Source organism: Engraulis encrasicolus, chromosome 14 (genome assembly GCF_034702125.1).
Source record: "Engraulis encrasicolus isolate BLACKSEA-1 chromosome 14, IST_EnEncr_1.0, whole genome shotgun sequence".
Taxonomy (NCBI): domain Eukaryota; kingdom Metazoa; phylum Chordata; class Actinopteri; order Clupeiformes; family Engraulidae; genus Engraulis; species Engraulis encrasicolus.
The window spans coordinates 25,160,614-25,176,599 of NC_085870.1; the positions used below are offsets into that span (position 1 = coordinate 25,160,614).

At 47.9% G+C, this 15,986-nt stretch overlaps 1 protein-coding gene across 2 annotated transcripts in view; it reads left to right on the forward strand.

The window, feature by feature from the left end:
• The first annotated feature begins 223 nt into the window (after positions 1–223).
• pdzrn3b (PDZ domain containing RING finger 3b) overlaps positions 224–15,986 on the forward strand; it is a 194,587-nt gene continuing 178,824 nt past the window's right edge. For both annotated transcript variants that reach the window (XM_063215277.1, XM_063215278.1), the window contains exons 1-3: positions 224–1,056; positions 9,151–9,237; positions 12,259–12,366. In XM_063215277.1, the coding sequence (XP_063071347.1) occupies positions 343–1,056; positions 9,151–9,237; positions 12,259–12,366 (909 nt within the window). In that variant the 5' untranslated portion in view covers positions 224–342. The remainder of the gene's footprint in view (positions 1,057–9,150; positions 9,238–12,258; positions 12,367–15,986) is intronic.

Here is a 15,986-nt window from a genome sequence, read left to right on the forward strand (position 1 = left end):
TCGTAGTTTTCTTTATTTTTTAAGTAGCCTATATTCTGGGCCCTATTTCAGGAAATACAGTGCGCAAACAGTGTGCAAATAGCTTTGTTTAGAACAGAGACTATACATTCTAGTCGATGTATGCTTGTGTTGGGAAAGAAACTTGTTGCGCCCTTCTTAGGGTGGTTACGGTAGAGCATTCTTGCGTTCTTTTTTGCTGCGAAGTCTCAGGCAATTAGTTGAGTCTGTAAGGAGAGGTCGCGCTTAGTAGGACCGTGTTCTTCAAATGACAAACTCAAAGCATCCACTGCGTCTACTTTGATCCGTGGGACTTCCTGCGCTCTTTTGGACTGTTTTTAAAACATGGGATTTGAGCTGGATCGTTTCAAAGGGGCTGTGGACCCAGACTTCAAATGCAACTTGTGTAATAAAGTTTTGGAAGATCCGCTCACAACCCCGTGCGGTCACGTCTTCTGCGCTGGCTGTGTATTGCCGTGGGTCGTTCAGCAAAGCAGCTGCCCTGTCAAATGCCAAAGGATCTCCACCAAAGAGCTGAATCACGTCCTTCCACTGAAAAACCTGATCCTGAAGTTGGACATAAAGTGTGACAATCATGCCAGGGGTTGCGAGAAAGTGGTGAAGCTGCAGCATCTGGCGGAACATGCCGAGATGTGCGACTACTCTCCGGCGAAATGCAGGAACAAGGGATGCAACGAGGTGCTGAATCTGAAAGACATGGATGCCCATATGCGGGAATCGTGTGACTACCGAGCCGTCGGGATTTGCGAAAATGGATGTGGTTTGATGCTCACCCACAGAGAGCAGAAACTTAACAACCATTGCTGTTTGAAAGCCCTGAAAGCGCACAATAGCGCGTTGCAAGGAAAAGTAGTCAGTCTCGACAAGGAGTTTAAAAAGCAGTCCCTGAAGTCGAGCAAACGGGAGAAGTCTCTTCTCGCTCAACTCTCTGCCGTCCACAACGAGCTTCAAATGACAGCGCTGAAATACCAAAAGAAATTTACTGAGTACAGTGCAAGAATTGACTCTCTCAGTAAGAGTCTCGCGCCACCATGCAAGGTGAGAGCATGATTATTATGGGCCTTTTTGTTGTTGTTTGAAAGTTATTTTGTTGTCTTAACCTAACACTTTTTGGAGGTGGTGCCGTCCACACAGAAGTTGATTTATTTTCTTGATTTCACACTTTTTAGGTGTGTTTTTGACTGGAATGCATGTTACCAACTCGTTCAACCATAAACATTCACTCTTGGTATTTCAAAATGAGGACAATTTCCTTATCTCGCGTGCGACAAGTCTGAATTTGAATGTTGGTCAAGGGGAGTGTTTTTTTTCCTCCCTTTACCTCTCGTCCTGTCTTGAGACATGTCTGTCAGCTGCGGAGTTAGCCAGCTGGCAATTTCAGGGGGGAGGGGAGAAGTGTTTACTGCTCTTCTGTACACACCGACCCAACATCTACTCCTCAACTCTACAAAGTTGACGTCTACAGGAATGATCAGCAAACTTTCTCAATGAGTCTTTTTGTCAGTCCTGTGCTCCCTCTTAGGCTGCTTTGTGTGAATTCAGACAAGTGTGAATTCAATTCAGGTGTATAATGACTACTTTATTCCATATTTATAGACTACTTCACAGACCACTGAAATGGGTTGGTTAACAACACATGTCAAATGTTGTGTCTTGAAGGGTGTGTTCATGAATGAAGCATGATATTTCCATTGTTGGACAACAGACCCAATGTCATATGTTATACTGTGTTATCCCATAAAAACCTGCAGGCAAGAAGTTGTTTTTGTAAAGGCACACATTTTCACACATATCTATTAGTTTTAATATAATATGTAAAAAAGTTGAATATCGCCAGTTGATATTAAGTTGATATTAAGACAGTAAATCCACTTGTGTCAGTAGACTTGGGTGGTGTTCCGCCTCAGTGCCAGACATGAGTAGTGTCATTTGTTTCAGCGAGCATTATCCTCTATTACAAACACTGTCATTCCACACAGACCTTTTTAGAGCCTGCTCTGATTTACGTCCTAGCTCATTATACAGCTATTTCCCCCGTAAGACATGAACTGTGCAGTGATTATACTCAAAAGTATGGGGGGTGACGCAACTAAGAAATGTGGCTCAACCAACGTCCAAGGTGTTCTCCAAGAAAAACAGCCCAAAAAGCAGGACAACGCGTCTACATTCTTGTTGAGTAAAACGGGAAATGTAAAAACAGCCTGATCCAAAGCTAATATTATCTCTGAGTGAATGGTTGGGTAAGTGAATTACCCCCTCCCCCCAACCCCCCTTCCCTCTCTCTCTCTTTTTTTGTACGAGTGTAGTCAAGCAGCATGAACAAGGATCTGTGTAGGCACAGAAGTATGCTTGCGCATTGCAACAGCGCTGAAGCGGAAAGACACAAGTGGAATTATAGGAGCTTGGACTCAAGTCAGGCAGCTAGAAAGACTACACAGACAGGCTGAAACACCCAGCGTCAGCCTCGGCCTATAACTGCTGGAGCCAGGGCCGCTTATAGCCAATATGGTGCCCTAGGCCAGTGTTTCCCAACCAGGGGTGTACCACTAGGGGTACGCGAGCACACCTCAGGGGGTACGCGGAAAAATGTAATAATAACAAATATATTGACTGTAGTCACATTGGGATAGAGCAACAGAACATGAGTGAGGGTGAGGGGGTACATGTCATATGACAAAATGGCTTAGGGGGTACCCAGGACAAAAAAGGTTGGGAAACACTGCTCTAGGCGAGCACCCCTTTCCTTTTTTGTAAGTATACACAGTAAATTCTGCAGTGCTCATTTAACACTTAGAGAGTTCATTTGAGTCAATTTGGACTTAAATGAACTCTGTAAGTGTTGAATTAACACCACAACATTTACTGTGTAGCGTGCTATATCTGATAGAAAACAGCTGATCTAGTACCCACAGAGTGCCCGTGTCATGACAATGTAAAGTTTTAAGTTTGATTACACTTGACGCTCTCGTTCTTTGGGACTTTCGGGCCCAAGACATTTGCCACCCTAGACCAACGCTTTGTCTGCCTAGGCGCCCAGCCCCTGCCCTGCCACTTGAGCCTCGGCTGATGGTGACCTCGTCTCGTCTCGTCTCGTCTCGTCTCGTCCGAGGTGTAAGGGCCCATTGAAGTGGTCCTTTGGTCCGCCTGCGCTCCGCTCCGTGCGCTTGCTCATATTCAGCCTGACATGCATGCTGGCTCCTTACTGTACCCCAGGCCTCTGCTGTCTACCGTGAGGTCATACAGTGCGACAGGGCCTGAGACGGTGGAGCGCATACCGCTTCTGACAGGTAGCCTCTCCTGAGTGCCAAGACACCCATTGGTCTGGAGGAGCTGCTGGAGCACTGAGGGAGGGCGGGGGTGGGTGGGTGGGTTGGGGACTGGTCTGTGTGTGTGTGTGTGTGCGTGTGTGTGTGTGCGTGTGTGTGTGTGTGTGCGTATGTGCGTACATACGTGCGCGCATGCATACTTGTGTGTGTGACCTCTATGTGTGTGTGTCTGTGGGTGAATGTGTGCATATGCACATGTATGTGTACTCTTTGTGTGTCTGTATGTGTGGATGTGTGACTGTATGTGTGCATGTGCACAAGTACTATGTGCACTGTTTGTGTGTCTGTGTATGTATGTATGTATGTATGTATGTATGTATGTATGTATGTGTGACTGTGCCCTTGGAGATGGAGCCGTCTGGCTTTCTGGATTGCCTGCCCGTGCTGGGACAGGCCAGTGCGTCTGGGTCAGGGTTGCAGGGTGGCCTCTCCCAGCGGTGCGCACACTAGTGCTCTCGTTTCTCCCATCAAGCGGCCTATCACTCAGGTGAACAGGTCCGTGTCCCAAGCGTGCAGACTGGGCTGGAGCCAGGATACGGGGGCCTGGAGCCGGGCGGCTGGGGGCATGGGGGTACGGGGGCATGGGGGCAGGGGCCTCACTCCTCCTCTCATCCCTACTCCCATCCCGATGCCTCGAGATCAGCGTCCCTGCGTCGTGATGCAGTGAGCCGCGCAGTTAACAGAGTGAAGCCCCCCCCATCACGCAGGTACTCTGGGGCACCTCCCCAAAATTGTGTCTCGACGCAGGGAGTGATGCAGACAGCGACGGCGTGAAGGGCGGAAATAGGTCTCTGATTGGTCCTCTCGACCAGCCTGCTCTGTCCTCGAGTCGAGAACAAGCTACTTCCTTGTTCTAACCTTCGTCGGTCTACGGACTGTGAGCTCTTCATTAAATAAGTTGCCCGTGCTTTGTTGTTTGATTTATTTACACGAAGACAACACATGCGCTTGCAAGTTACGACGCTGAAGTTATTTGGACAGTTGAACAGTGGTTCCGAGGTCGAGGAAACATTCCGCTTCGTGGCGTGCGACCCATCCTCGACAAAAGAGCCACTTCTTTCTTCCAAACTACCGCGGTGGCTGCCAGTGCGATCAAAAATGCACGTGACATAAAGATTTAATGTTTCATTTTCATTGTCGTCGAGTCTGTGAAGCTAAAAAAAACAACCGACACGTCTAGGTTACTCTTTGTATTGACAGACCGCGCTTCAAAACAGGGCATAAACCAAAATTAAATGCATCATGGCTGGGACAAGCTCACTCCGTGGCACTGAAAGGAAGTATAACCCGCCCTTAAGCCCCCCACATTTGGACTTGGATGCCCACCTACGGGGACCCCGGTTTGAGCCCGGCAGGGGTCACTTCCCAATCCTCACCTGTCTGTCTGTCCAATTCGCTTCCTGTCAGCTTCTCATACTGTCCTGTAATAATTAAGTCCAAAAATAAATAAAAATAGCCAAGGAGCCTGGAGCAGTGGAGGGGAAGGGGATGGGTAAGGGGACAGGGGACAAAGATGTTTATCCAGTAATGCTGAGGCTGAGGTTAGGGCTGGGGACAGGGTTGGGGTTGGGGTTGAGGCTGTGGTGGCCATGGATGACTGGGTACCTAGCCTGTAGGCAAGGTCATATGCCGTCTCATGGACCCCCCTTGTTTACCCACTAGGGCATGGGAGTGGAGCTGTGGAAGGGGATGGTGAAGGAGAAGAGGACAGGGGACAGGGGACATGGGTGAGGTTGGATTTGGGGCTGTGTTGGCCATGGATGGACGACCGGCCACCTAGCCGATGGGCAAGTGTCATGTCTGTGGAGATCAAGCCCATCTGCTTTCTCATGCACCCAACCACCCCCTACCCCCACACAACCCTTGTTTACTTAGTAGAGATGTACAGGATCCAAGATCCGGTTCCGGATACGGCAGGATAATAGGGTTTTTCAGACTATCCGGATCCAGCAGGATATTAAGCAGTGGATCCGGTATCCGGCAATTACCTAAAAATCAGGATCTGGGGCATCTCTACTTTTTACGTAGCCTAAGCTTTTCAGTCAGTCTTTCACAACCCCAATCGCTGCATGGAGTGAAAGCCCTTTGGAAGCGGATATTGAAGGCAGTGTGGCAGTAAGCCAATGAGTCTAAAAAATAGTTTGCGCCAACGTAATAAAAAGGGCCCACGTGTGCGAGTAGGCTATGTGTTTTCAACCCTTTCGTAGGATCCGGTGTCCGGTTCCGGATCCGGCAGGATCTTAAGCAGTGGATCCGGTATCCGGCAGGATCCTAAAAATCAGGATCCGGTGCATCTCTATTACTTAGTATGCGGTTGAGGGAATGGCAAATGGAAAGGGGACATGGATGGATTTTAGGCTGTGTTGGCCATGGATGGGCAGGGATCTAGCTGATGGGCAAGTGTCATGGCTCGGATGAGGATCAAGCTCATCTGTTTTCTCGTGCCCCACCTCCCCCACCCTTGTTTACTCAGTAAGGATGGGGTTGGTTGAGGCAAGGGCTTAGGAAGGGAATGATGAGGGGAAAGGGGACAGGGATGGATTTAAAGGACCAGCTCAGTCAATTTCAACATGCAGTTGTAATGTTCACACTACCCTGTACTTGAGGTTTTTTTCCCCCTTCTTCAGCCTTTTCCGAGATCTTGGTCATTGGAATGGGGGCAGCGCTTTGTTTACATCTCAAAAAAACATTTTTATTTATTCCCAAAAACATCCGAAAAGTTATACAACATTATTAGACAACTAGCAAACAGCGGTACCTTTTGGGAAAATATTTGGACTTGAGTAGGCCTATGTTAATTTAAAAAAAATTTTTAAACAAATGCTGCCCCCATTAGAATAGCTCAAATCTCGGAAAGGGTTTCGCCGAAAAATGTGGCATCACTGGGTACTGACAAGTCCAGAGTAGTGTGAGCAATACAACAGCATATTGAAATTGACTGAACTGGTCCTTTAAGGCTGCACTGGCCATGGGTGGACGACCGGCCACCTAGCTGATGGGCAAGTGTCATGGCTTGGATGAGGATCAAGCTCATCTGTGTCCCCCCCCCCCCTTTTCTCAGTAGGGATGGGGTTGAGGGAATGGTGAAGTGAAAGGGGACATGGATGGATTTTAGGCTGTGTTGGCCATGGATGTACAGGCACCTAGTTGCCCCCCCCCCCGTTTACTCAGTAGGCATGGGGTTGAGGCAGGCAAGCACTAGGGCTGGGGAAGGGGAATGGTGAAGGGAAAGTTGACGTGGATGGATTTGAGGTTGGATTGGCCATGGATGGACACTACAGCTACCTAGCCGATGGGGCAAGTGTCATGGCTGGGGAGATCAAGCTCATCTGCTTTCTCGTGTGTCTACCCCCCCCTCTTGTTTATCTAGCCCCGGCCAAACAGAGCTGGCCGCTTCTTCACCCTAGCTTGTTTGCTCCAGACACGCCGTGACTAGATCTCTCTCTCTCTCTCTCTCTCTCTCTCTCTCTCTCTCTCTCTCTCTCTCTCTCTCTCTCTCTCTCTCTCTCTCTCTCTCACACACTCTCACACACACACACACACACACACACACACACACACACACACACACACACACACACACACACACACACACAACAAACACACACACACACACACACACTGAAAGAATGAGCTATGAGCTGACCCTCAGTGAGTGAGAGCAGCACACATAACCACACACAGCAGTAGGCTGCCACTAAAGCGGCGCCCCCTGGGAGCATTTGCAATGTGCTTTGTTTTATTATAGCAGGCCTACACAGTCATGTCAATTCAGTGGAATGATAAGTACCACTTATATTCCCTACATTGTATAGCTGATTTCCAGTAACCCAATAGCAGTGTTGCCAGATTGGGGCTGTTTCCCGCCCAATTGGGCTGCTTAGGATGCCCTTGTGCGGGTAAAAATGGATTTGGGAGAAAAACCTGCCCAATTTTTGGCCATAGAAAACAATAGAATTGGGCGGGATTTAGTGCTTCCAGGCGGGTTTTGAGCATTTTTTGGGCTGGAAATCGTCAGCCTCATCTGGCAACCCTGCGCCAACAGTGTACTTCACTGGAGACTATGATTGATCAGTAGAGATGGTGGCCAGCAACCAGCATACTAGTAAAGTGGTGGCAGAATACCGGTGCACTCTTAACCCATTTTGTCCTAAGCCCTTTTTGAGAAAGGGTGCCCTGTGACTATTAAATCCTAAATATCTCAGCCTCACATCAGAATCACTTACAAACATGAAATGAGTTGCATTTAAAAGTTAGGACCCTCGTTCTGCCTTAGAATGTGTTCATTCAGCTCTAACTTGCCCACATTTTTAATAAAACAGCTCAAATCTCAAGAACCTGAATGCAGCGTACACAGTATGTGTCTCCAGGACACAATGGGTTAACTTGGGAATACTCTTTGTAATCTCTGAAGACACGGACCCTGTTATAAGTTTGCTGTTGCCAGAATGGCAAAGGCCAAGTTGTAATTGCATTCCTGGAAGCTCTGTGTAATGTCATAGTAGTGTAGTACCATGCTAGTAATATTTCTTCAACAACACATTATGAGGCCACAGACGGCTCTATCGCTCTTTGAAGCATACTGCACTTATGTATCATTGGAACATGTTCAGCAAACGAATGTGCTGCTTCTAGACTCCTGTGTGTAGTCGTCCACGTCCTACGTGTACAGTAGTTGGCAGACGAAAAAGGGGGTTCTGACTTTTAAACATGTGAACGAACGCAGACGAGTCGACATCATCTGATTAATTGCTTGTTGCTTCATTTATGGAGACAGGACACGAGGGCTTGTCCTCATTACAGCGCTGCGCTGCGTTGCACTGTAGCAAACATTCCCCAGAGGTGGAGTGGACGTGTCCCCTGTCCCCTCTACTCTCCCCCCCTTAAAGTCTGAGTGGGTTGACAGGGACACTGTACATGCCGTAAATATCTGCCTTCTATATATAAATAGATGGCTGTATTCTATAGCACTGCTGCAGCGGCCCGAGTGAGGCGAGCCAGCCAACATGCCATGCCCGCTGAAATTATGTTGCCAGGGTTAGTAGTTGACTACCGCGAGCCAAGCGCCCCTGCACTCATCCCAGTGTTGAGAGGAGAGGAGAGAAGAGGAGGAGGAGGGTGAGGGGTTACGGCCCGCAGTGTATTAATACACATTTGGCAGGCAGCAGGGCTGGATTGGCCATCTGGCATAGTGGGCATTTCCTGGTGGGCCCTGCACCATCGGGGGCCCCATAGATTTAGAAAGGTTTTTTTTTTTTTTTTTTAACATTTCTGAAAATAGGGGTCCAAGAGGTTGCAGGGCCCACCGGTGAGTCAGTTCTGTGCCACTAATTATGAGGGGGGCTATTAAAGCCAAATGTGCCCGGGCCCTATTTCTCCCCCAGCCCAGCCCTGGCAGGCAGGCACAGCGCCTTAACCCTTAAAGCTACCGGTCACTCGACAGCTCTTTGGCTGAAGGCCACTTAAGCCGTAAAGAATCGTGTAGATTGGCTGGGCAGAATGTCAAGTGTGCGGCTGTGTCCGTGTCCGAACAGGTGCCTCTTTGTTCATCTGTCGGCCCATGCCAGTTGGTATGGCTCTGCTGAATTCAACACCTCAACCTTGTCTATTCACTTTTGTTTTTGGAGTTGTTTGCCACCACAGCACTGTCACTGTACCCTTGAATGAATGACATAGCACATTGTTAACACAAAGACAGCCTTTCTGTACTATCTGAAGAGTTGGTTTTTAAAAAGAGTCACTAAGAAAGTTTGAAGCAAGTTAATGATCTGACATTTTTTGTTGTCGATTTTTTTTTTGTCACCAGGGTGGAGAGTCCAAAAGTGTCACAGTCGTGCTCCATCGGGAGTCCGGATCACTGGGGTTCAACATCGTGGGAGGACGCCCATGTGCAGTGAGTTTTTTTTTTTTTTTTTTACAGAAGCCTAATTATACCTTCGCACAGTAAAAAAATTGCTGTGTTAATTCAACACTTTTGACTTTTTTCCACTGCTGGTTTTCTGGTAGGCCTACAGTTCGACAAACCGCGACTCGGCCTCCCCTTTTTTGCTTTTCGATTGGGCCCGACTCAGCTCAATCAAAGAGCAAAAAGTGGCAGCTGAGTCGCGCTGCGTCGAGCTGTAGGCCTACCAGAAAACTGGCAGTGGAAAAGAGGCATTTGAGAGTGCTCTTGGATCAAATACACACTAGATGTAAAATTGACTCCCTAAATGTTGGATTAACACTGCATTTTTTACTGTGCATATAATTAATGCCTTAAGTTTTATGGGTGTTAAAGTCAGCATTATGACACTGACCACAATACCAAACTCCTGTAAAGTTTGGGGGTAGGGTTCGGAAGCCAGAATAAGGCCTAGCACTCTGATGGTGGTTTGATTTGAACAGTAGTTTATTCATTTATAAGAGCAAGAAAGAAGAAAATACTGAGTGCGACCCATTTCCTAGCTACTTGATTACTTCAGAGACGCACCAACAAGACGGAAGAGCGCGGTGTGTGGAATATAACAGTAGCTTATTCGACACACTGACTGACTTGGTGTTAATATCCCATCTGTCTTTGTGTGCGTGTCTGTCTGTGTTCCCGGGATGCCATGTTTCCATGGCCTGCAGCCGTTGGAAAGAATGGCGGAAGAGAAGGACACGGTCACTTGCTAATTTGTCAGACCTTGCTTCTGTGGAGCATGGGGTTCAAGTTCACAAAATGGCCGCCGTCCATACACGATAACCCGTTGGTCGTGAGAAGGATGTGTTAGACTCCTCGGTGGCGGCACGCACAGTATCCCTATCAGCAGGAATGCGGTCTGTCTACCGAACACGACAAGGGGCTGTTTCAATCTCCGCGGTTTATTTTAAATAGCGTTTCGTGACGCACTTTTACTGCGGCGGCGTGGATTATTACATTGGGAGCAGGTCTACAGGAAGCTGTAAAAAAATCACCACAGAATTGAGGCACCCCACATCACTTACCCCCCTGCTGTACCCTCTTCTTGACCATGCGAAATAGCTAGCCAGCATCTTTCCAATTCCTTTCCACAGCCTTTGCATGAAACCTGGCAGGGAGCGTTCTGGCTGGTTTTATTGACAATGAAGGCTCCATATAGACTGATGTGGCTAGTCTCCAGCTGGAGCCAACCTCTGCTGTGGTTGACAAATTACGCTCATGTTCCTGCAACTTTTGCTGTGCTGTGCTGTGCTGTTGGTGTGTGCCGGTAAGTAAGAACGAAAGCAGCCCAGACTGCTGGTGCCACCACTGCCCGCACTTTCAGGGTAGTTAAGCGCAAGGATTGTGAATAAATAGGCATGTCACTTCATCTCTTTTCTCACGGAAAGTCACCTCACGTTGAGCTCCTCCTGAAGAGAACACCTGTTGTTTGATGATTGTCACTGAGGAGGCTGAGGAACGCAAGCAGGCAGGCAGGCGAGCAAAAAGGGATGGAAGGCAGGCAGGCACCCCCTAAGCTAATTAATTAAGGCTTTCTCAGCTTGACTTCAGTGGTTTCCCAAGGATTCCAATCAATTTTAACAGTGTCACAAGGCTCAAAGAGACTTTAGAGGTCTCGTGAAGCTGTCGCTTGCAAGCAGGGGAAGGGGCTCGTAACGTGCAATGGCGGCTTAGGCGACTGCTTGCTCATTTTTGAGTGGCTACATACATCCAAAGTATTTTCTTTTCCACAATTGAGGTAGGTCTGAAGCACACTGCCAATTGTGCTCCAAAAATAAACTTTGTTAAATTTAAGTTTTGATTACGTTGGATCTTGGCATCAGGCACATGCAATTTAAAGTGTGCAGACCTTCCTCTATCTATGCAGGGCCCGGTTCAAGGTATTTGGGAGCCCTAGGCAAAGAGGGAGGGCCAAACTATTGGGTTGGGTTTGGACAGTGGACTGGAGACATTGACAATGGACGAGGTCCGAAACATCTGTTGCTCGAGTTTTGTCCTGATGACTTATTTTGTTAACTTTTCGGCTACAATATACATTTTTAACTTGAGCCTTGTGTGCGCCTCATCCTTTTTTGACTTTCTGAGTAGGGGTCGACCTATACAGATTTTTTAATGGCCGATGCAATGGATTTAGGGAGGTTCTCATTCTCCACATTGTCATTGCTATCATTTGAATGCAAGCACATAACCAGTTATTATAAGGGGTGCCCCTTTCAGCTGGGGGCCCTAGCAATTGCCTTGTTTGCTGTCTGCCATTCATTGCTACTGCTGCTGTTTCTGTTGCTGGAGGGCCGTTTGTGGCCTTTCCCTGACAGTGTGGAGGTCAGCCCTCGCTGCTCCAATGCCAGTGAGTTCTTGTCCGTCTTTCCAGGCACAGTGTGACCGGGCCAGCCAAATGTTTTGGCTCACTTCCCTATGAGAGGCAGTCGTCGTGTCACTCTGATGTGTTTGGGAAGAGTTTCAGCTGGCACGATACTGTATGCACTATGCACACTCTGGCAACAAGGCCAGTGGCTAGCTCCTCATTAAAGCCAGCTTAATGTACATACCGTACTCATATTCTTGTATTGCTATACAGTATATATTTTGACTATTTCGACATGTGTCAACGGCAAATACGAACCAAATCGTGAGTTGAGTGTATCGTCACAGCCTTAATCTGAATTGTTGTGCTTGCATTGTGCAACACACCTGACAAAGAACCTGCTGTTGTGGAAGTTGTCTAGATAGTTCCCTCAGGTCTTGTTTTATGCACGCATGCATTTATTCATGTCATAAAGTTTGTTATGGTTTATTTTGCGTTTTTGTTTTATGTTCATGTTGCCTTTTTTCCCCTTTAAGTGATAAAATTGTTAGCACAGTTCAAAGTTTGTTATGCAAACTATACGTATGTTATTTTTCACTTCATCATCAGAGGAATAAAACATGGGTTTATTGTAGTAGAGCCTTAAGTAAACGGCTGCTTGTTTTCAGGAAAACGAGACTGCGACTTCAAACGAAGGCATCTTTGTGTCAAAGATAGTGGAAAATGGACCAGCGGACAAAGAAGGAGGACTTCAGATCCACGACCGCATCATGGAGGTACGTACACGATTGTTTATTGACTGTTAAACTGGAGACGGTGGAAAAATACAAGCTGCACTTTGTTTGCATTTCCTTTGCCATTCTCAGCGAAAAAAAACATAAAACGGTAAAATATATGAGCAGACAGTACAAAGACCCTATGTGTGCGCATCTGCAATGATCTATTCTCAGGCAAGTTGTTTGTAATTCCGTTGCCTTTGGCCTGACATTCAAACGATGTTATGGTAATTGTAAATATCCCCTGTTACTTCCTTGGTCAGAGCCACTGATGTTGGTCCTGTAATTCATTTGGTCAGGTTCACACAGAAAACATGACATTTCAGCAGTTTGGGAAAACAGCCGTGCTTGTCTTCTGTGCGGGCTAGCGGCTGTAACCAACACAACTGCCTGACACAAATGTCCACGGACAGCCAGCCAAGGCAGTCTTTCTGGGCTACCCCCGCTGTGCCTTCAGACAAAATCGGGACTGTGAAAAAAAAAGGCCATGTGCCTCTGGAGGTCAGCCGAAGGAGGCGCCTCAGAAGGAGCCTCCACAAAGGTCGCCTTTATAGTTGGCGCTTAAGTGGAAAAGTCCACAATGGCCTCATTGACTGCGGACATTATATTAGGCATGATCTATGTGTTATTATACGCTTGTAAGTCGGTGGTCCCCACACTTCATAATGGCTTTTATTAAACGTAATCTATATATTTCCAGACAAATCTGATGTGTATGGGTGCCCCCCACCCCAACTCAGGTTGAAACTGCTGAGCCCATATGGTTGCAAACAGGTTTATGAACGCATGATGACGTCTATCTGGCCAGACTTTCCATATGTAAATCTATACTTTAATCCATAGAGTGCTCGTTCCCCATTATTGCCGTAGGTACGTACGGTATATTTGTGGTCGGCATACACACAGTCATAAAAAAATCCCATGACATACAAGAAGCCAGAAAAAGAGCGCCAGGCCAGGCTGCTAACCCACTACTTTTTTTATCACGGCAGCCCCATCAAGCAGCCGTAACAAGTGGTTGAAAGCCCCGCTGTTCAGGCAGATATATCACGAGCAGGGCCTTCTCTGACAATGGGCAGATTGAGCTGCCAAATCCCAACAAGGCCATTCGTTTGGTGCCTGGTGCCTGGTGCCTGGTGACTAGCAGGGAGGGCTTGTAAGGAGGCTCCCCGCTGGGAGGGCTTGCTGGTGGGGATGATGTGCAAGGCTCCAGGGCACCCTGCTGTGAGGAGGCCTCGCTGCGGCTGCTGCTGCTGCTGCTGCTGGGGGTTTGTGGAAGACATACTGTATGCTACGTTTACATGACGTTTTTAATTCCGAATTAGCAATTACTTTGATCTTTCATTTAATTCCGAATTGTGAAGTGTTTACGTGACGTTTTTGAGCTTTGTTCAGAATAAAAGTGAGTTAATTCTGAATTAAATGTCTCATGTAAACGTAGCCATATATGGAAGCCAACAGGGGGTTGGAGACGACAAAGGGGCCAGTTGCTCCGGGACCAAGGTAGAGAGGGGGCCCACAATTCGATTTTTAATGTATTTTATGTATTAGATTGGTGGGGCCCTTTCTGATGACTTTGTAGTGCTGTGCCTGACAGAGGCTGTCAGCGGCCCTGGAGACGTATTGTATGGTATGGTCGCGGGGTTTCCTCCAGATTAGCCCACGTGCACTGCTCACGGTACAGGGATAAGACCGGATGGCTACTGTCACGCTGACTTGGGCCAAGAAGAAGTAGCTTGGAGGGGTGTGTGGGGTTTTGGTCAGTGGGTGTGTGCGTGCAGTTGGTGTGTGTGTGTGTGTGTGTGTATGTGTGTCTGTGTGTGTGTCTGTGTGTGTACTGCATGTATGTGTCTGTGTGTACATATAATATATGTATATATGTGTTGGTTGGGGGGGGGGGGTATGTATCAAGAATAGTAGAGAAAAAAAAAATCCAGCCCATCACCTGCTGGGTAGCTGAAGTACACAGCAAAACAGCAAGACAGCAAGACTGAGTCCTACGAAGTGCCCCATGGGGGAAGAAAACAAACAAAGTGGAGCATCCTTGCGATCAGACAATGGTAATAAGCTGGTAGGCATAATAGCACACTTTTGGTAGAACATCCTTTCCAAACTTGCCCTCACCCCACCCCATCCCACCTCAGTCCACTCCGAACACACTCCCTCCCTCTCTCAACCCTCTGAAGGTGAGATACTGAGTGTGCGTCGCATTTCGTAATTGGCAGACATCATACGTAATTGGCAGACACACACACACACACACACACACACACACACACACACACACACACACACACAACCCCAGATCTCTTCTTCCTTTTCTCTGCACCCCCTGAAGGTCAGATGTTGAGGGTGCATTGCATTTCGCGTATGATGAAGACATAATTGCCGTCGACTCAGGCGGGCTGTGTGATGATGACAGAGGTGTTACCTTACGCTCCGCTCTGCTGAGGGTGAGGAATCGAGAGAGAGAGAGAGAGAGAGAGAGAGAGAGAGAGAGAGAAAGATGGAGAGAGAGGGGGGGTGATGGAGAGGGAGAGAGAGAGGGGGAGAGGGATGGAAAGAGAGAGAGAAGGGGGGGGAAGAAAGAGAGAGAGAGAGAGAGAGGGAGAGAGGGAGAGAGAGAGAGTGCTGAGTTCTGAATATTCTGGCTGGCTGGCTGGCTGACTGTCTGGCTGGCTTCGTGCTCGCTGAGTGACTGCGCTCTGGGTGGCAGTGCACTGCATACACACTTCTAATTACCCAGACCGACTGGAGAAATGATTCAGGGTGGAAATATAACCCAGTGTGTGTGTGTGTGTGTGTGTCGTGTGTGTGTGTGTGTGTGTGTGTCGTGTGTGTGTGTGTGTCGTGTGTCGTGTGTCGTGTGGTTGGGGGGTGATGGTGATGTAACACAGAGTGCAGGAATATTGTTCAAGCTGGGGATTGCGAATGGAGCAAACTTCAAAGTTGTTGCTGCTGTTCTGTGTGTGTGTGTGTGTGTGTGTGTGTGTGTGTGTGTGTGTGTGTGTGTGTGTGTGTGTGTGTGTGTGTGTGTGTGTGTGTGTGTGTGTGTGTGTGTGTGTGTGTGTGTGTGCGCGTGTGCGTGCACGTGCGCGTGCGCACATGTGTCTTTCTGTATCTGCATGTGAGTGCTTGCGTGTGTGTTTGTGTATCTACGGTATGTATGTACCTGTGACTGCATGCATGCATGTGTTTTGTGTGTGTAAGTGTGGGAAGGTGGCTGCGGGTAACTCTAGGGACTCAAAGTGTTGACAAAATATGGAGGTATGGTAGAACAACAACTCCGAACTTCATCCTGTAGGTAGAACAACAGCTCCGAGCATCATCCCTCTTTGCCTCTTGCTTCTTCTGCTTCACTCCCTGCCTGACAGGGACAGACAGAATGAGAGAAGAGGGAGAAAGGGAATGAGGGAGAGAGAGAGGGGGGTAGGAAGTTAGGGTGAAGAGAGAGAGAGAGAGAGAGAGAGAGAGAGCAGGGAAGAGCGAGAGAAGAAAAGAGAGAGAGAAATCTAAGTAAGGATGGAGGAGAGAGGGGAAAAGAGAGGGGAAAGAGGGGGCAGAGAGAGAGAGTGAGTGTGTTCATGGGAGAGTGAGAGAAGGAAGGAGGATGGAGAAGA